The sequence below is a fragment of the Pseudophryne corroboree genome, chromosome 3, assembly GCF_028390025.1.
Source record: "Pseudophryne corroboree isolate aPseCor3 chromosome 3, aPseCor3.hap2, whole genome shotgun sequence".
Taxonomy (NCBI): domain Eukaryota; kingdom Metazoa; phylum Chordata; class Amphibia; order Anura; family Myobatrachidae; genus Pseudophryne; species Pseudophryne corroboree.
The window spans coordinates 124,029,579-124,051,271 of NC_086446.1; the positions used below are offsets into that span (position 1 = coordinate 124,029,579).

A 21,693-nucleotide genomic window follows, 5' to 3' on the forward strand; every position below is an offset into this window, starting at 1 on the left:
ATAATAATAGTAATAATAATAGGGAACTCTAAAATGATTTTCAGGTCTCATGCCGTGGAGCTGCAAAGTTCAGGAGCTATTTAATCCCATCAGAGACAATGACAGTAACCTGGATGACAGGTGGGAGAAGTCTGACAATAAACTGCATTCTTGGAGAATTGTCAGCGTGGTAGACGGAACGGCTGCTTTCAGATCTATAGGTGTGGGTAGACATCTTTATCACAGCCAAAAGGGTTGAAAACACTTGGTAAAACCGCCCACGTCATACAGCCTAAAGGGAAGGATAGGAACCTTGTTGCTGTGCCAACTATAATTAAAATTGTGGAAGTGCCATGTAATTAATTTGCACCCATTAAAATACACTAAATTTAAAGAAACGGTCACCAAAATTATGGGTTTGATAAGTACCGTAATATTTTTGCTTCTTAGCCAAAAATACATAGACAACTGCATTAATTTTTTTGTAACCATATAGAACATGACAGAATCACACTGATATATTCGTTAAAACATTTAGCCATAGTGTGCAAGTGAAAATAATAAGTGCATCTTACTGAGGTCTGATAATGGCGTGAGATAACAGCTATGAGATATAAAAAGTTATTATTTATATAGCATTCAGAGGCAGAATTCTGGGAGGCAATAGAGTCGTCTGCCGCCGGGCTCCTGCTCTGAAGGGGGGCAACTCTCCTCCAATTCTGTGACACCATAGAATTAAGTTAACTGATATTTGTCGCTGTCTTTTTAGTGGCCGACTTCCTCACTGGTCCCTGCACCTTACAAATCACACTCTCTTTATTATACTGAATAAACACATTTTACAAGTATCACACCCAGGATTAGAAACCACAACCTATTACACTGGAAGCAGACACCTTACTGATGAAGCTGTTTGCTCCTGTATAGGAAATATGAGCATTCTAACTATATGAAGATACTTCTCTGACAATTACACGTAACTTCATATAGTTAGAATTCTCATGCTTCCTGTACAAGAGCAAATAACTCCATCAGTAAAGTGTCTGCTGTCAGTGTAACAGGTCATGGGTTCTAATCCTGGGTATGACTGCTAAGAATTGTGTGATTTCAAATTAAAGACAATTAAATGTATAAATACAGTATATACATTTTTTTTCAGCACACATGCATACACGCATACATTTATTTATCTTAATATAGGAAATAGGGGGGGCACCAATATTTATCTTGCCTCCGGGCAACTGGGACGAACTTACGCCACTGATATCATCAGTGTATTATGTAAAGGCGACAATGCTAGCCACTGTGCTGTTCTGCACATATGGCCAATCCAAACGCTCCTATAGCGTGAAACTGAGTTTTAGAGAATCTGACCAAATTTTAAAACATAATTATGACTGATTATTTGTATCTTCCTGTATGTGGAGTATGAAGCAGCTTGTTATTTTCCTCCCCTTGTCCTGTCTGGGCAGTGGTATTCTATTACCTGTCTCATTTACCCCTCCCTAATGTATGCTGCAGGCTGGGTCTCTTGCACATGATACTGTGAGTCACTCTCCGCCCTCCCTCTCTCTCCCTTTTCTGTCAGCCTCACAGAAACCACAGACTTCTAACATAAAAAGCAAGTCGTTAGGGTCTGCAGGGTGTGGTGAATGGTAGCTTCACTGTCAAGGAAGAGCAGGCTGCAAGAGGTAAGAAACAGGGGGTTTTATTATATAGGAGAGACAGAAAAGCAAAAGGATGGGGGCAGTAGGAAGAATTTCTACATAGTGTAATAACATTCTAAAACTGGCAAGCATTCCGCCTAAAGGATCGCAGCTGTAAACTAACTGTGAGCTCACCCATATAATAGCTACTAATAATCTGTCCGTATTCTTTTTACAGAGTGAAGATGTACGGAGGCCCCAGTGCAAAGTAAGGACACTGCTTGTTTGACAGTCACCCGATACCAGAGTCTCACATAAACTAGACATTGCACAACATCACCTATAGTAAATAGTACTTCATTTCTGCACAAGATGCATGTATGTGTATATATATATATATATATATATATAACATAATATATATATTTATTTATGAGCAGTTTCTCATATAGCGCTGCATATTCCGTTGAGCTTTACAATTAGAACAACAGTTATAGAACAAAACTGGGCAAAGACAGACAGAGGTAGGAAGGCCGTGCTCGCAAGCTTACAATCTATAGGGAAATAGGCATTGATATACAAGGATAGGTGCTACCTGTTGCATAATGGTCCACCAGATTGCTAGGTTCTTAATGGGTTGTATGACCTGATCACCCAGCAATGTTGGAAGACAAAATCTGTGAGGTTATGTGGACTGTACAGAGGCCCTCATTCTGAGTTGTTTGCTCGCAAGCTGCTTTTAGCAGCTTTGCACACGCTAAGCCGCCGCCTACTGGGAGTGAATCTTAGCTTATCAAAATTGCGAAAGAAAGATTCGCAATATTGCGAAAAGACTACTCTGTGCAGTTTCTGAGTAGCTCGAGACTTACTCTTCCAGTGCGATCAGTTCAGTGCTTGTCGTTCCTGGTTTGACGTCACAAACACACCCAGCGTTCGCCCAGACACTCCTCCGTTTCTCCAGCCACTCCCGCGTTTTCCCAGAAACGGTAGCGTTTTTTCACACACTCCCATAAAACGGCCAGTTTCCGCCCAGAAACACCCACTTCCTGTCAATCACATTACGATCACCAGAACGAAGAAAAAACCTCGTAATGCCGTGAGTAAAATTCCTAACTGCATAGCAAATTTACTTGGCGCAGTCGCACTGCAGTCATTGCGCATGCGCATTAGCGACTAATCGCTCAGTTGCGAGAAAAAAATAACGAGCGAACAAAATCTGTGAGGTTATGTGGACTGTACAGAGGCCCTCATTCTGAGTTGTTTGCTCGCAAGCTGCTTTTAGCAGCTTTGCACACGCTAAGCCGCCGCCTACTGGGAGTGAATCTTAGCTTATCAAAATTGCGAAAGAAAGATTCGCAATATTGCGAAAAGACTACTCTGTGCAGTTTCTGAGTAGCTCGAGACTTACTCTTCCAGTGCGATCAGTTCAGTGCTTGTCGTTCCTGGTTTGACGTCACAAACACACCCAGCGTTCGCCCAGACACTCCTCCGTTTCTCCAGCCACTCCCGCGTTTTCCCAGAAACGGTAGCGTTTTTTCACACACTCCCATAAAACGGCCAGTTTCCGCCCAGAAACACCCACTTCCTGTCAATCACATTACGATCACCAGAACGAAGAAAAAACCTTGTAATGCCGTGAGTAAAATTCCTAACTGCATAGCAAATTTACTTGGCGCAGTCGCACTGCAGTCATTGCGCATGCGCATTAGCGACTAATCGATCAGTTGCGAGAAAAAAATAACGAGCGAACAACTCGGAATGACCCCCAGAGAGAGAGGATGTAATTGGATAGGGAAGCATTGAAGGTTATGTGGGTGGGTCTGGAAATATATATATATATATGCCGCTGCAGCGATCCAGTCTGAATTAGCCACTTAATTTGTTCAAATCAAAAAAATAGCATTCCTGGGTTTTGAGCTACAATTCAGCTAATCCGCAATCTCGTAATTGCTGTGGCTTCACTCCATTTCCTCTACCCACCCAGCCTTCTGTTTTTCTTCACACTGTGCATCCTATCACTCGCCGTCCAATGTTTCTATTGCAGAAATTGTGTATCTTTGTTGCTACTTGCATGCCTTTAGTTTTGTGGGGCGGTTTGCTAAAGTACATAACAGCCTGGCAAATCTGTTTACCTCCTTCCTGTCCAAAGAGATACGGAAATAAATGAGATGTCTTCTTTTCCCCACACACCTTTTCAAGATGAAAGAAAATAGATCCAACCAGCTAATGTAATATTACTTGCTTCCTTAGTGCTTATAGGGCCGAATTCAAGGTTGATTGCAAAACAACATTTTCCTCTAATGGGCAAAAGCATGTTGCACTGCAGATGGGGCAGACGTAACATGTGCAGAGAGAGTTAGATTTGGGTTTGTTATATTGTTCCTGTGCAGATTAAATACTGGCTGCTTTATTTTTACACTGCAATTAAGATTTCAGTTTGAACACACCCCACCCAAATCTAACTCTCTCTGCACAAGTTATATCTGCCCCCCCACGCCCTTTCCCCGTCAGTGCACATGGTTTTGCCCATTAGAGGAAAATGTTGTTTTGCAATCAACCTTGAATTAGGCCCATAGACCCTTAAATAGAAACACAGGAGTTCCACTGATCAGCCTTGGTTGTTGTCAACACTTTTATGCAAAATACTTTTATATTAAAGGTTAATTCCATAAAAAAAGAATACTATGCCTAATTGAAATATTTGTTTGCGCCCTGTGGGGTATATTTACTAAAGTGCAGGTTTTAGAAGTAGAGATGTAATTAACTCACTCCTAATGTGATGGTAAGTACACAGGCAGCATGCAGCATGATGGTAAGTACCCCCCCGGCTGCCAGGTGAGGGAGTGCTCACCCAGCCAGTTTCATTTATTAATACCCCCGACACCCCCCAACACACACCGGCAAGGTCAGTCACCAGTCCCCTCCTCGCCCGGCCAGCCCAACTCTGTCTCCATAGGAAGTGGCAATGCCTGAGATGAGGTGTACGCTGCAGCTCCCTCTATCTGTAGCCAGCAGACTAGCAGTATACTGTAAATATACAGGGGCAGCTGCACTGTAGCGCATTATGGCCCCCATTTATAAAGCCTTGGAGAGAGATAAATAGCACAGTGATAAAGTACCAACCAATCAGCTCCTAACATCCATGTTACAGGCTGTGTCTGAAAACTGACAGTTAGGAGCTGGTTGCCTGGTACATTATCACCGTGCTATTTATCACTCTCCAAGGCTTGCCTGCAGTTGCCTTGGCAGGGCCAGGCCAAATGATTTTGCAGGCATTATACGCCCCAGGGGCCGGGCATTCCTCACCCCTGTTTTAGAAGATAATAGATAGAATCTGATTGGCTGCTATGGACAACATCTCCACTTCTAAACACCCACAGATTAGTAAATATACCCCTATAACTTATTTGTATTGCTTATTTTACAACTTGATGCTTGCAGTAATTATGCCTGAAATTAGCAGATGAAAACTCAGAAAAAAAGTTGCCAGGAATTGACAGATACACATACTGTATGTTGCAGATAACTGACTTTCCTTTGAGCGATTTGTAGGCATGATAAAAAAAAAACTGGATTGTTTCCATAGTTACTGTTGTTGCTTTTCACAACAGATCACAGCAATTGTGTGTTCTGAAGTTTCGACAGCTGATGACAGGCATAAGCTCTATTTCGCTAATCAGGACTTATTCCGGTAAATTGCATCACCCAGTGTAGGGTTTTTTTTAGGCCAAGTTATATTGAGTAAAGTTACAGTATCTTTTAATCTTGAATATCAGAATTGCATTTGTCATACAAAGACCTCTGTATAACATTATTAATTTACAGATAACCGTTCTTTTGCCAGTTTATCATGTGTTGGGAAAAACCCAGACAGCTGAGCCCCTACCAAAACAAATGCCCAGTTTTCCGTGCTTGAAAGTGCACATAAATGACATGTAGAAGTAGTTAAAATGTAGTTATTTTGGTATCTGGATGATAGACAGTGTCTAGTTAGACAGTCAATAATAGATAGACACCATATGTTAGTCAGGGTATCCGTTTGATAGATAGACAGTGTCTAGTTAGACAGTCAATAGATAGACACCATATGTTAGACAGACATTAGGTCGACAGGGTGAAAAGGTTGACATGGTCAAAAGGTCGACATGAAAAAGGTCAACAGGGTCAAAAGGTCGACATGAAAAAGGTAGACACCATGCTTTTTTATGTAACATGTTTTTGGACTATTTCATACTTTCTCTATCCATGTCGGCATAGAGTTGGTTATAAACCTTGTGGCGAGCGCAGCGAGGGTATGCCTTTCTACAATTGGGGGTCCCAGATGACAATACTATCCACACAAACCATAAAAAATGCAAGAAACATGGTGTCTACCTTTTTCATGTCGACCATTTTCATGTTGACATTTTGACCCTGTCGACCTTTTGACACGTCGACCGTTTGACCTGTCGACCTTTTCCATGTCGTCCGTTTGACCCTGTCGACCTTTTGACCCTGTCGACCTAATGTCTGTCAGACACCATATGTTAATCTATTGACTGTCTAACTAGACACTATCTATCTTTTATACCGGAACCGTTAGTCAGACATTATGTTGACAGGGTCAAAATATTGACAGGGTCAAAAGGTCGACATGAAAATGGGCGACAAAAAAAGGTAGACAGGTTTTTTTTTTTTCAATTTTACATGTATTTGGACTTTTTCATACCTTCTCTATCCATGTCGGCATAGAGTTGGTTATAAACCTTGTGGCGAGCCCAAAGCTTGGGGAGTGAAGTGAGCCCCACGAGTGGATGCCTTTCTACAATTGGGGGTCCCAGATGACAAAACTATCCACACAAACCCCAAAGATGAAAAAAGAAACCATTTTCATGTCGACCCTTTGTACTGTCTAACATGTGGGGCCAAATGTAATAGAGTGAGAGTTTCAAAAAGTGAGAGAGTTGGTAATGTTTTGCATGTTTTTTTAAAAAGTGGCAATCATTTACACTGCAAGATCAACCTGGTTTTGCAGTGTAAATGATTACATAGTAACATAGTATTTGAGGTTGAATAGAGGCAAATTGCCCATCGTGTTCAACCTGTTTTAAGTTGTGATGATTCTACATACTTGCTGAATAATGTTTTATGACTAGTTAGCTACTATAACTCATGTTACCCCCAGATTAACCATGTTGATATTTTAAGTATTATAACCTTGGATAGCTTTTTCATTCAGAAATGTATCCATTCCTTTTTTAAATCCAATTACAGAGTCCGCCATTACCACCTTCCCTGGCAGGAAATTCCACATCCTGATTGCCCTAACAGTGAAGAACCCTTTCCTCCGTTGCGTTCGGAACTTTCTCTCCTCCAGTCACAGCGAGTTCCCATGTGTCCTAAACTGTGTTCTTTTAATAAATCCTCCGATAACTCTTTGTGATGTCCCTTTACATATTTGAAGATATTAATAATATCTCCTCTTGGCGCCTCTTTTCTAGTGTATACATATTCAGCCTAGTAAGTCTTTCTTTATAGTCCAGTCCTTCTAGGCCTTTAATCAATTTAGTAGCTCGCCTTTGAACACTTTCGAGTTCACTGATGTCTTTTTTATACAATGGTGCCCAAAACTGAACACAATATTCCAGGTGTGGACGTACCAATGCCTTATACAGCGGCATGATTACATCCGAGTCCCTTGTCTCAATTCCCCTTTTTATGCACGCTAGCACCTTACTTGCCTTCTTTACTGCGTTTTCACATTGTGTATGGTTAAGCCTATTTTCAATGAATACCCCCAAATCTTTTTCCAACTCTGTTTCCCCTAGGCGTTCCCCATTTAATATGTAGGATGCAAGTTTGTTTTTAGTCCCAAAATGCATAACCTTGCATTTGTCTGTATTGAACCTCATTTTCCATTTAGATGCCCAGAGTTGAAGTTTAGATAGATCATTCTGCAAGGACTCCACATCCAATTCTGAATTAATTACCTTACACAGTTTAGTATCATCTGCAAAGATTGACACTGTGCTTTCCAGGCCTATTTCTAGGTCATTGATAAATATGTTGAACAGTAGTGGTCCGAGTACGGACCCTTGTGGTATTCCGCTGACTACTGTGGACCAGGTTGAGGACTTCCCGTTGACCACTACTCGCTGTACCCTGCTATCTAACCAGCTGCTTATCCATGTGCAAATAGTTTTTCCTAGGCCAAGCTCCTTTAATTTGATCATCAGCCTCCTATGAGGAACTGTATCGAAGGCTTTTGCAAAATCTAGGAAGACCACATACACTGCTTTTCCTTGATCAAGATTATTGCTCACTTCCTCGTAGAAGCTAATTAAGTTAGTCTGACATGACCTGTCACTCACAAAACCATGCTGGTTCTTGCTAATAATCCTAGCGGACTGAAGATACTCCTGTATGCCGTCCCTTAGAATTCCTTCCAATATTTTCCCCATTATAGATGTTAAACTAACTGGTCTGTAGTTTCCCGGAAGATTTTTGGATCCCTTTTTAAATAATGGCACTACCTCAGCTATACGCCAATCCTTCGGTACTATGCCAGATCTAATTAAACTATTGAAAATCAAGTATAGCGGTCGTGTTAGTTGTGAACTAAGCTCCATAAGAACCCTCGGGTGAAGTCCATCAGGACCAGGTGATTTATTAATCTTAATTTTGCTTAGTCTTTCCCGGACTACATCTTCGCTTAAACAAGTGTCTAACCATGAATCATTACTTTCACAATTGTTATGCTCTACTCCCACCATCAGTTCTTCACTGGTGAATACTGATGAAAAGAATTTGTTCAGTATTTCCGCTTTTATTTCGTCATCATTTATCAATTCTCCTAATTCATCTTTTAATGGACCTATATTCTCCTTTTTTAACCTTTTACCGTTTATGCATTTAAAAAACTTTTTAGGATTGGTTTTACTCTCTATAGCGATTTGCTTTTCATTTTCCATTTTAGCTGCTCTTATTGCTTTTTTGCTTTTCTTATTACACTCCTTGTAATACTTGAAAGACTCCTCCTTTCCATTAGATTTAAATGCTTTGAAAGCCCGCTTTTTTTATCCATTTCTGCCTTAACCTTCTTGTTAAGCCACATCGGTTTGAGTTTAATACTCCTGCGTTTACTGCCCATGGGAATAAAGTTATGAATATTGCTATCCAGCAACCCTTTTAAAACTTCCCACATTTCCGAAGTTATTAAACAGAACCTCCCACTCTATGTCGTTAAGTGCATATCTAAGCATACTGAAATTAGCCTTCCTAAAGTTAAAAGTTTTGGTGGAACCCCTGATGCTATGTTTCCTGAAACTGATGTCGAATGTGATCATATAGTGATCACTGTTACCCAAAGTCTCCCCAACTTTAGTGTTTGATATAATGTCCACATTATTAGTAATTACTAGATCCAGGGTAGTTTTACCCCTAGTTGGGTCCTCGACTAATTGAGATAAGTAGTGATCCCTAAACATATTTAAGAACCTGCTGCCCCTCGCTTTAGCACATGAATCGTTACTCCATTTTATATCGGGGTAATTAAAATCCCCAATCACAAGGATGTCCCCCAATCCTGCAGCCGTTTTGATTTGCTGCAATAGTTGTTCTTCCTCATGTATGCTAATATCCGGCTGTTTGTAGCACGTGCCTATGACTCGTTTTTTGCATCAATTCCCCCACTTGAGATTTCAACCCATAGTGACTCCACATTATCGCTAGTCTCCTCATAGATAACCTCCTTTAGGTATGGTTTAAGTGATGGTTTAACATAAAGACATACACCTCCTCCTTTTTTGTTAGCCCTGTGCCCTGTCCCTCCTGAAAAGGAAATACCCCTCCAAGTTAGCAACCCAGTCGTGAGAGTCGTCCCACCATGTTTCCGTGATACCTATAATGTCATACTCAGCCTTTGATGCTAACAATTCCAATTCCCCCATTTTACCTGCTAGACTTCTTGCGTTTGCAAGCATACATTTTAGTTTATCGGTTCCAATATTTGTTTGTTTTCCTAAAGATTTCCCATCCTGGTTAACTAGCGCATCCGTAGAGTTACTGATACAGACTGTCCTTCTCGCTCCCTCTCCAACCCCACCGTACTTAGTATTGCCCACCTTACTTTTCTCTTTGGTCAACCCAATGTTCCCGTCTAAATTCACCGCCCTGACATAAGTATTTTCCCTTAAGTCCCGTACAACATTTTCTATAGGCTGTAATGATGACACATAATTGTTATTATTTAATGCTTTAGCAATACCTTTCTTAACACCCTTATTAGAACCCATGTAAATACCCTTACCAGCTGCACTTTCCCTCCCCCCTTCTCCACCCCCTTTTATCTCACTACCACCATCCCTACTATACTCGCTGCATGACCCATAGTTTCTAGCTAAACCCTCCCCCCAGGCTCCTAGTTTAAAAGCTCCTCCAACCTAACAACCATCCTACCCCCAAGCACCGCAGCCCCTACCTCATTCAGGTGCAATCCGTCATGAGAAAAAAGATGGCGCCTGACTGAAAAGTCCGTCCAGTGTTCCAAGAACACAAACCCCTCTTTCCTACACCAGTCTCTGAGCCACACATTTACCTCCTGAATCTCCCTCTGTCTCTCTGGGCATGGGTAATATTTCGGAAAAAATTACCTTAGATGTCCTTTTTTTAAGTTTCTGCCACTTTAAAAAAAACTGAAAAACCTTACCAAATCTCTCACTTTTTGAACTCTCAATCTATTACATTTGGCCCGTGATGTCTATCTATTGACTGTCTAACTAGACACTGTCTATCTGTTATACCACACCCGTTATTTTGTGTCCACGCAAGCACCACCTACTGTAATCCTACATATAAGAGTGATCAATTAGTATTTTAGAATGATTTGTGCAGTTTTCACATTCTCAGCTGTTTCTGACTTGGGGCACCTATAAGCATCAGCTGTAGAAATGATTGCTAATTGATCGAGTTCTATAGAAGCCAGTGGGATGAACGTTTACAGACATATGGTAGCTTGCAGTATAAAACAAATTCTAGGTAAAGAGTGTTACTGAGCAGGTAAGGTAAGACGTTACAGTTCTCTCTGACTGGGCTCTTTTTTCAGGGTTAGTTCCACTAAACAAATGAGTAAACATACCACCGAGGGCATGGGTAACGTGCAGCCATAAAATAGTGTTATCACATGTCATTGTATTACAATATTTAATTTGTACCTTGTCTACTTTTGTGTCCCCTTAAACCATAGGGATTTGCGATTCCCCCAATCTGTTTCAGACCCTGGGTTGCATGTTTTTCGCATTGAAAAGATGAAGCTAATCCTTGTCCCCAGCGAGAGCCATGGGGTATTCCACTCTGGAGACACCTACCTCCTTATCCTGAATGCACCTGAGGGCCACAGCATCTTTGTCTGGAATGGTAAGAGTCAGAGAACGCTGGAGCCTTGGGGAGGGAGATCCTGTCATTGGTTGTATAATTGGGAGATATGGGGGACATGGCACTGCGAATCGTGACTTTGGGCCTAATTCAGAGCTGATTGTAGATGTGCTAAATTTAGCACATCTACGATCAGTTTAACAAACGTGCAAGGGGACGCCCAGCACAGGGCTAGTCCGCCCCGCATGTCTGGCTCTGCCACAACTACCCCCCCCCCCACCACCACCACCACGCCGCACAGGTACAAAAGCATCGCACAGTGGCGATGGCAGCTCCTGTGCCCTGGCAGGCTGCATTGAGTCGCAGCGGCTACATGTGACGTCACGCAGCCCCCAATGGTCCAAACACGCCCCCGTTGTCCGGACTGCGCCCTGCCAACAGCGTTCTAACCCCCTCCCGCCCCACCAACGCCTCCGCCTGTCAATCAGGCAGAGGCAATTGCAGCAGTGAGATGCTGATAGCATCTCACTGGGCTCCCGGGGTGCGCACGCGCAGTGCGGCTGCTGCACATGCGCACTCCACAAAGGAATTCAGTTTGTGATTGCAGCTGCTGAAGCAATCCAGTCTGAATGACCCCCTTTGACGTCCCTGCTCCCTGCTGAGCAAAGGCTGTTTATGTGGTAGTGTACGGCGGGACTATGAATATGCATTTCTCTGTGAAACGCATCAAACAAGACCCTTGGGAAGTGGGTGGTCCGGAGGCTTGTTGTTGGGATTCACGGCATATTGCATCAACATGGCCGCACTGCCATCATAATCCCACATTGTCATAATGCTGGAGGCTGCCCTGCAGTGTGTGGGAGTATGCCTCAAAATTCCAAAGTATCCTAGATATCACATGGGGGAATGGTTGACAAACTTGCTAACCTCCTCTTGAGCTCTCAGGTGAGTAGTCCAGCCTTCCGGATTCCGCTTACTTCACAGTGCAGTGGGTGGTCTGGGGGCATTATGACTCGATGATGCAAGTTATAATGCCACACTCCAGCACCTGCCACGTGGACCCCTTCTGGAAGGTATCCGGTCTTTAGGTCGACAGGCATTAGGTCGACAACTATTAGTCGACATGGTCAATAGGTCAACATGTGAAAGGTTGACATGAGTTGTAAAAAAAAAAGTAAACATTTTCATACTTTACAATCCACGTGGACTACGATTAGTATGGTGCACTAACTGGGGTTCCTGGTCACTATACGAAGAAAACAACACCAAAAAATATATTAAAAAACTTGTTTCGACCTTTTTCCACGTCGACCTAATGACTGTCTCGACCTATTTCAGGTGTCAACCTAGTCACTGTCGACCAATAGACCTAATGACTGTCGATCCGATGATCCATACCCTTTTGGAATCTCCCTGAGGGGTCCAATGAAAAGTCATCAAATATAGTTGTCTGTTATTTGGGCAAAGACAGATGAGAAGAATACAATGACACTGGTGGCTCACAGCCCTTAAGGACAAGTTAATATTTTCACAAGTACACTCACTCATACAGTATATTCTAAAATACTATTTTATTTACTATACATAAAAGCGCATAGTACTGTATGTATTACATCATAGAGTCAATTCTAAATTTGGTAGTCAGTGCAGCAGTTATCCATCAGACGGGCTGCTGGGAAATCTGCAGTGGGTTGTTTACAACAAAAGAAAGTAGCCAGGCCGGTGAGTTAGGCTGTGTTTAATCTGGTCTCCTCCTATTACTGTCAGTTCTCCCTTCTCACATAGGGAATGGAACCTCTGTGGATGAGAGGGCTGCCGGAGCCATTTACAGTTCCCAGCTACATATGCACATGGGTGAAAAACCCACTCAGAACCGTGAGACACAAGGACATGAGAGTGCGGAGTTCATGGCTTTATTTCCCCGGGGAGTTACTTATTTGGTTAGTGAAATCCGTTGCTGCAAAATTTATGTTAGTCAACAAAATGGTGGAGGCTGTAGACTAGCAGTAGTGGCTATAGACTAGCAGTAGTGTTGGCAATTCTTTTCATCTTTGCAGCATGGCTGTTGTTGTTTTTTTGTGTATCTAATGATCTAGAAACCTTCTAACGATGGGATATATAATGTTTTATCAACATTTTTGTTGTCAGCAATGAAAATGTTGACAGTGTAATATCAGTGGGACAATGGCCACTTACACAATGTGCATGTTTAAATCACATTACTAGCAAGTCATGCATGAGAAAGGCACCAGGTATACATTAATGCAGTGGGTAGCCTGTTAGCTCATTGTTTATTTTATCTTTGTTTCCATGTATTGCTTATTCATACATTGTAATAACCAATGTAGTGCACCCAACATGGCTGCCTTGCCTGGCACTCTGTGTAGAATGAAAAGTGCATAGTTTCCATGAACTTGCAAGAATCTCAACAAGTATTTCTATCTCTCCCCCATTATGTGCCATCAGTTCCAAGCATTGCCTATTCTGCCCAGTGTCCATCCTATGTAATTTGCCTAAAATGGCTGCCTCACCTGGATACTTCGTGGTAGGATGAATAATCATTGCAAATGTTGACCCAAAATGGCTGCCACACCCTTTGTAGTAACTCCATGGTCTCTGTATTCTTGCAAAGCTAAACCTGTTTATTTTGTGTTCATAGTTTCTGTACTGTCTTATGTTCATACTATCTGTTAAGTTCATTGAGTCCTAAAGGAGATTGAGTGCTATATAAATAAAATTATAATTATTAATTTAGGCTGCACATATCTCGTCTTCTACTGGGCTAGATCTGTGATAGGTTTTTTTCGCATATGGCCACACTGCATTATATGTTACTTGATGAAGGAAATCCTTCTCTCCCAATGTGCATTATAAACAATGTAAGCAATGCAGGATACAATGTGTGGACCATTGTAAATGCCATTTTGCAACTATTTCCTTTCACTCCTTATCCCATAGGAAGGAGGTGTCTCCTCAGGCTTTCAACAGGCAGAAAAGGAGCCAGTGGCTCCTGCCCACCATCTATACCATGTGAGGGGACGGAAACAAATCCGGGCGGTTGAGGCCGACTTGTCTTGGGCAAGCTTCAATAATGGGGACTGCTTCATCTTGGACACAGGAAAGGTAAGATTTTGGACAATCTGTGTCACTATCATTTTGTATGTATACTTAGAAAGCTATTACAATGATCTTAAATTCTGCATTCCGTCCCATGTATGAAACTTTGCTGAGTCCATTCCTCTTGAAGTGTTATGTCATCCAAGCTGCTAGATTGATGACTTGACCTATCCTGTTCTCAGCTGCTCTTTACTTTCCTTCTGTTATAGGTATATGTTAAAACATCCTTTCCTCTGCTCATCCACTGCAAACAATAATGATGGTTCCTTAACCTTTCCCTGTTGGACTATTGCCACTTGTTACTCATCTGCCTGAGTACGTCTACTACAACCTATCACATCACCTTATTTCGATCTTACTCACTTGTCTTGCTTCTGCTATTGATGCCTCTAACTTGGCCTCCTATTGAGCTCTGTATAAGGTAACTTTTTGTCTTTGCTTTTTTTATATCCTTCCCTCCTCCTTACTGTTCTTCCTTCATAGTTAGGGATTCCAATCACAAAATCATTAATTAATTTCAGTATTACTGGGACCATATGAGGCACGTTAGGATTAATTATATTTTTATTTATTCATAAAATAGTAATGCATTCACAGCGCTACCTGCTACATCTCATCCATGCTATCCAACTCTGCCTCACCCATCGTCCGCTCCTTTCAATTACCTTAGTCACACAGTGGGTGTGGTAGTGAAAAGAGGTCCTCTTCCTGACTTCTCTATTCAGTGGGTACATTATTCTGTCATCTCCCAAACCCAGCTGCACTAGAAAAACTAGATTACATGATGAGGTGGCTCTCAGTGACAGGCTAGCAAGGACCCCCTGACCCCCCCGCCCGTTCCGTCCCCAACCGCTCACCGTCCGATCGAGTCCCCAGCCTTTGGAATTCTGTAATACCCAATATTTAATGTAGAAATCCCAGTTATTTCTTGGACCAAAAAATGTGCAGGATCATGGTATTGCAATCCCTACTCTTAAAAAGATCTTCTTGTCCCATATGTTTAACCCTTGTAGTTGATTTACCCAGTTGTACTGCTGTTTGTGAAATATCCAGGTATTAGATGAGCTCTACAGTCTTTATTATAAGCATTTTGTGGAGGACGCTCTATGTTAACAGTCCATGTTTATATGTCCATAGTCTGGATAAAAAAAAAAGGGGCAGACTAGATGGGCCAAGTGGTTCTTATCTGCCGTCAAATTCTATGTTTCTATGTTTCTATGCTGTATGCGTACCAATGCCTGCTCCACAAAAAAAGGCTGTACGCTCTTCTTTGTGTCCTACATTCCCGGTACTCAAAGGGGTAAATTTACGAAGATGGGAGTTTTATTTAAGATGGGATGTTGCCCATAGCAACCAATCAGATTCCAGGTATTATCTTCTAGAAGGTGCCAGAGAAATGAGAAGTAGAATCTGATTGGTTGCTATGGGCAACTTCCCATCTTAAACAGAAATACAACTCCCATCTTAGTAAATTTACCCCAATGTTTATATATTGCCATACAACAAGGAATTGAAACACATTTCTATACTGTTAGTATGATGATTAGGAATGGCATGGCATGACATGACATTATGGGGGTAATTCAGACCTGATCGCTAGACTGCGTTTTCTCACAGCCTGCGATCAGGTCCGAACTGCACATGCGTATGCACCGCAATGCGCAGGTGCGATGAACCGCAGCAACGGGGATCGATGCATAGCGACTGGATGGTGCAAAAAAAGCAATCGCACCAGCGATCACAAGGTGACTGACAGGAAGAGGGCATTTGTGGGTGGCAAGTGACCATTTTCAGGGTGTGTCTGGAAAAACGCAGGCGTGTCCAAACGTTGGAAGGGAGGGTATCCGACATCAATTCCGGTCCCGGACAGGCTGAAGTGATCGCATCGGCTAAGTAAGTCCTGGGCTGCGCAGAGACTGCACAAAATCAGTTTGTGCAGCTCTGCTACACATGCGATCGCACACTTGCACAGCTAAAATACACTCCCCCTGTAGGCGGCGACTATCCGATCGCAGGTCTGCAAAAATCGCTGCCCAGCAATCAGGTCTGAATTAGGCCCTATATTAGGAGTCTTTTCAAGCAGAGCCGAATTAACAATAGGGCATCTTGCGTGGTCATTTGGGGGGCAAAATTGGGGCTGTTCTACAAAACGGGGGGAGTCGAGGCACTTCTTGGACCCAGTTGTGCAATACTGTACAACTATTAATCAGGCCCTTTGTGACTTGTTTGACATGTCTCTTATGTGGCCAATCTCCATAAGTCCTTCAGAAAAATCCATTGTTGGAAAAACGTGAGCTGACAGATATATCCAGCAAGTGTAGTCACACCTTTAGTTACCAATAGGTCATGCACTTTTTTTTCAGTTCCGTCCACAGAATTACATGTGAAACAGTATCTTCAAGGATGATTTGGTCAGTAATTAATACCCCGGGCTGAAGATGTGGAAAAACATGTGCTGTTAGAAGGCCCGGAGCGTCTGGGGAGTTTTAAACAATGAACTAGGGATCCGATTCTCCATTAGCCTGAAACGTCAGGTGGCGCGCATCCAGGATGGTCACTGTGCCTCACTGAATGACAAGAAGTACTTCAGGTTATATACATTTTCTTGTAGTCCAGTCTGCAGGGACCCTCTGAGACCTGAGTAAATAAACAATTAAGCATGTCGCAGCTGTCTCCTCGGCTGTGCCCCAACAGAGCTGTAGTGGGGAGAATAACATTTAGCTAAGCATCTTTTCTCAATATGAGTCTTCCAAATTTGCTTAGAATCCTGCGCACTGCTATTTTTTTATATTGTTTATGAGCAGCTGGGATCGCTGTTACTGAAATTAAATAGACTTTTTTCCTCCCACTGTCCACCCCAGTTTATCTATATCTGGTCGGGGTGTAACGCAAACATGATGGAGAGGAATCGTGCACGGGATCTGGCCAATCAGATACGAGACAGTGAACGGCGTGGAGCTGCAAAGGTTGAAATTATACAAGAGGGGGAGGAGCCAGAGGAAATGATTGAGGTAAGGTAAACGTATTTAATGAGCTGGTTTAAGAATAGTCAGTCAAGGGTTTCTCCTTAAAGGTACCCTATTTTTTTATGTTCCTTTTTGTTCTGAATAATGTAATCATTTAGGGATAACATTGTTTGTCTTCTCTTCTCCATTATCAGTTTTTCTCTATTCAGATCTTGCCCTGTTTAAATTTTGTGTGATACTTGTATAATACAGTACAATAGATTGTGGAACATGTCAAAGAGGCACATATATGTATTTTGTTAATGAGGATGTGGTGAAGGCCCGGAATCCAGAAAGTAGAGATGTTCCGTAAAGAGATGGAACATCAGAATCCTATATCTGTATTGTAGTCCTTTTTATTGATTATCAAATTTCATAAAGGTGTACAAAAAAAAGGTACGGGAGACCAGGATAGAAAGGGTACAAGGTTAACATAATTCTACCTCGAACATATGCTGTCCCCTGAGCTAGACCAATTTTTTTGGCAAAGAAACAGTTTAGTGCGTCTTTACAGTTTCAGGGAGTGGGTTCCATCTAATGTAACATATACACATGAATATGCAAGAATACGACACGCAACATAAAAACACACACTGATACAACACTACAGTTATACCAGTTTCAAATCGCAATGCTGGTTCCCACCCGAGAATTGGAAACGGGTCCTTCCGGGATAGGACCCGGCCTTGGACCCTACTCACGCCATCCCGACCCGGCAATATGCTGGGTTGGGTTGCCATAAAGGGGCGGGGACGAAGCCGGCATCAGGGGTGGGTGCGGAGGCGGCGCTGGGAGAAAACATCATCGCCGCGCCTCCTATGCAGTGAACAGGTACCGGGTCGCATCGACCCGGGCAACCCGTTCACACTGCGCCTGACCCAGTAATAACCCCGGAATAACCCTTCTTATAACCCGGGTTGAATTACTGGGTCAGGCGACCTGGGATTTCTGGAGTGACCCTTTCACACCACACAGCGACCCGCGTCGACCTGGCAATATACTGGGTCGATACCAGGTTGTTTGTGCGGTGTGAAAGGGGTGTTAGATATACCCACATTGAAATTAAAAAAAGTAGCTGTGATTATGAACATATCAATGTGTCATTTTATTCCGTAAAACCTACACTGTATAAAACATTTCTAAAATAACTGACCCACAGAGCAAAATAATGCAAAGATATCTCTCGGTAAGAAAACATGCTATGGTATCTCCAGAGCCGTCCCTAGGCATAGGCAAACTAGGCAAATGCCTAGAGCATTTGGAATGCCTAGGGGCACAAGCAGCTTCTGCTGATTAAAATTATTTCTCTAACGTCCTAGTGGATGCTGGGGACTCCGAAAGGACCATGGGGAATAGCGGCTCGGCAGGAGACTGGGCACAAAGTAAAAGCTTTAGGACTAGCTGGTGTGCACTGGCTCCTCCCCCTATGACCCTCCTCCAAGCCTCAGTTAAGATTTTGTGCCCAAACGAGAAGGGTGCAATCTAGGTGGCTCTCCTGAGCTGCTTAGAGTAAAAGTTTAAATAGGTTTTTTATTTTCAGTGAGACCTGCTGGCAACAGGCTCACTGCATCGAGGGACTAAGGGGAGAAGAAGCGAACTCACCTGCGTGCAGAGTGGATTGGGCTTCTTAGGCTACTGGACATTAGCTCCAGAGGGACGATCACAGGCCCAGCCATGGATGGGTCCCGGAGCCGCGCCGCCGGCCCCCTTACAGATGCTGAAGCAAGAAGAGGTCCATAAATCGGCGGCAGAAGACTTTCCTGTCTTCATAAGGTAGCGCACAGCACTGCAGCTGTGCGCCATTGCTCTCAGCACACTTCACACTTCGGTCACTGAGGGTGCAGGGCGCTGGGGGGGGGCGCCCTGGGAAGCAATGAATTTACCTTATTTGGCAAAAAATACATCACATATAGCTCCTGGGCTATATGGATGTATTTAACCCCTGCCAGTTTTCCAGAAAAAAGTGGGAGAAGAGCCCGCCGTGAAGGGGGGCGGGGCCTATCTCCTCAGCACACAGCGCCATTTTTCCCACACAGCTCCGCTGGTAGGAAGGCTCCCAGAATCTCCCCTGCATCCTGCAACTACAGAAACAGGGTAAAAAAGAGAGGGGGGCACTTATTTGGCAAAATAACAGATATAAGCAGCTATAAGGGATAGACACTTATTGTAAGGTTGTCCCTATACATATATAGCGCTCTGGTGTGTGCTGGCAAACTCTCCCTCTGTCTCCCCAAGGGGCTAAGTGGGTCCTGTCCTCTATCAGAGCATTCCCTGTGTGTGTGCTGGGTGTCGGTACGTGTGTGTCGACATGTATGAGGAGGAAAATGATGTGGAGGCGGAGCAATTGCCTATAATGGTGATGTCACCCCCTAGGGAGTCGACACCTGAATGGATGGCCGTAATTAAGGAATTACGTGACAGTGTCGGCACGTTACAGAAAACTGTTGACGACATGAGACAGCCGGCAGCTCAGTTAGTGCCTGTCCAGGCGTCTCAAACACCGTCAGGGGCTATTAAACGCCCGTTACCTCAGTGTGTCGACACGGACCCAGACACTGACTCCAGTGTCGACGGTGAAGAAACAAACGTATTTTCCAGTAGGGCCACACGTTACATGATCACGGCAATGAAGGAGGTTTTGCACATCTCTGATACTGCAAGTACCACAAAAAGGGGTATTATGTGGGGTGTGAAAAAACTACCCGTAGTTTTTCCTGAATCAGATGAATTGAATGAAGTGTGTGATGAAACGTGGGTTACCCCCGACAAAAAACTGCTAATTTCTAAAAAATTATTGGCACTATATCCCTTCCCACCAGAGGTTAGGGCTCGTTGGGAAACACCCCCTAGGGTGGATAAGGCGCTCACACGCTTATCAAAACAAGTGGCGTTACCGTCTCCAGAAACGGCCGCCCTTAAGGAGCCAGCAGATAGGAGGCTGGAAAATATCCTTAAAAGTATATACACTCATACTGGTGTTATACTGCGACCAGCAATCGCCTCAGCCTGGATGTGCAGTGCTGGGGTGGCTTGGTCGGATTCCCTGACTGAAAATATTGATACCCTGGACAGGGACAATATATTATTGACTATAGAGCATTTAAAGGATGCATTCCTATATATGCGAGATGCACAGAGAGACATTTGCACTCTGGCATCAAGAGTAAGTGCGATGTCCATTTCTGCCAGAAGAGGATTATGGACGCGACAGTGGTCAGGGGATGCGGATTCCAAACGGCATATGGAAGTATTGCCGTATAAAGGGGAGGAGTTATTTGGGGGCGGTCTATCGGACCTGGTGGCCACGGCAACGGCTGGGAAATCCACCTTTTTACCCCAAGTCACCTCGCAGCAGAAAAAGATACCGTCTTTTCAGGCTCAGTCCTTTCGTCCCCATAAGGGCAAGCGGGCAAAAGGCCACTCATATCTGCCCCGGGGCAGAGGAAGGGGAAAAAGACTGCAACAGACAGCTTCTTCCCACGAACAGAAGCCCTCCCCCACTTCTGCCAAGTCCTCAGCATGACGCTGGGGCCTTACAAGCGGACTCAGGCACGGTGGGGGCCCGTCTCAAGAATTTCAGCGCGCAGTGGGCTCACTCGCAAGTGGACCCCTGGATCCTGCAGGTAGTATCTCAGGGGTACAAAATGGAATTCGAGACGTCTCCCCCTCGCCGGTTCCTGAAGTCTGCTTTACCAACGTCTACCCCCGACAGGGAGGCGGTATTGGAAGCCATTCACAAGCTGTATTCCCAGCAAGTGATAATCAAGGTACCCCTCCTACAACAGGGAAAGGGGTATTACTCCACGCTGTTTGTGGTACCGAAGCCGGACGGCTCGGTGAGACCCATTTTAAATCTGAAAGCCTTGAACACTTACATAAAAAGGTTCAAGTTCAAGATGGAGTCACTCAGAGCAGTGATAGCGAACCTGGAAGAAGGGGACTACATGGTGTCTCTGGACATCAAGGATGCTTACCTCCATGTCCCAATTTGCCCTTCTCACCAAGGGTACCTCAGGTTTGTGGTACAGAACTGTCACTATCAGTTTCAGACGCTGCCGTTTGGATTGTCCACGGCACCCCGGGTCTTTACCAAGGTAATGGCCGAAATGATGATTCTTCTTCGAAGAAAAGGCGTCTTAATTATCCCTTACTTGGACGATCTCCTGATAAGGGCACGGTCCAGAGAACAGTTAGAGGTCGGAGTAGCACTATCTCAAATAGTACTACGACAGCACGGATGGATTCTAAATATTCCAAAATCGCAGCTGATTCCGACGACACGTCTGCTGTTCCTAGGGATGATTCTGGACACAGTACAGAAAAAGGTGTTTCTCCCGGAAGAGAAAGCCAGGGAGTTATCCGACCTAGTCAGGAAACTCCTAAGACCAGGCCAGGTGTCAGTGCATCAGTGCACAAGGGTCCTGGGAAAGATGGTGGCTTCTTACGAAGCGATTCCATTCGGCAGATTCCACGCAAGAACTTTTCAGTTGGATCTGCTAGACAAATGGTCCGGATCGCATCTTCAAATGCATCAGCGGATAACCCTGTCTCCAAGGACAAGGGTGTCTCTCCTGTGGTGGTTACAGAGTGCTCAT

General features: G+C 43.7%; 1 protein-coding gene across 1 annotated transcript in view; it reads left to right on the forward strand.

The window, feature by feature from the left end:
- Window positions 1-1,536: 1,536 nt before the first annotated feature.
- Window positions 1,537-21,693, forward strand: part of CAPG (capping actin protein, gelsolin like) — a 30,315-nt gene continuing 10,158 nt past the window's right edge. The window contains exons 1-6 of the mRNA XM_063958440.1: window positions 1,537-1,670; window positions 1,864-1,893; window positions 10,849-11,018; window positions 12,762-12,916; window positions 13,935-14,099; window positions 16,955-17,104. Coding sequence (XP_063814510.1) covers window positions 1,871-1,893; window positions 10,849-11,018; window positions 12,762-12,916; window positions 13,935-14,099; window positions 16,955-17,104 — 663 coding nt within the window. The 5' untranslated portion in view covers window positions 1,537-1,670; window positions 1,864-1,870. The remainder of the gene's footprint in view (window positions 1,671-1,863; window positions 1,894-10,848; window positions 11,019-12,761; window positions 12,917-13,934; window positions 14,100-16,954; window positions 17,105-21,693) is intronic.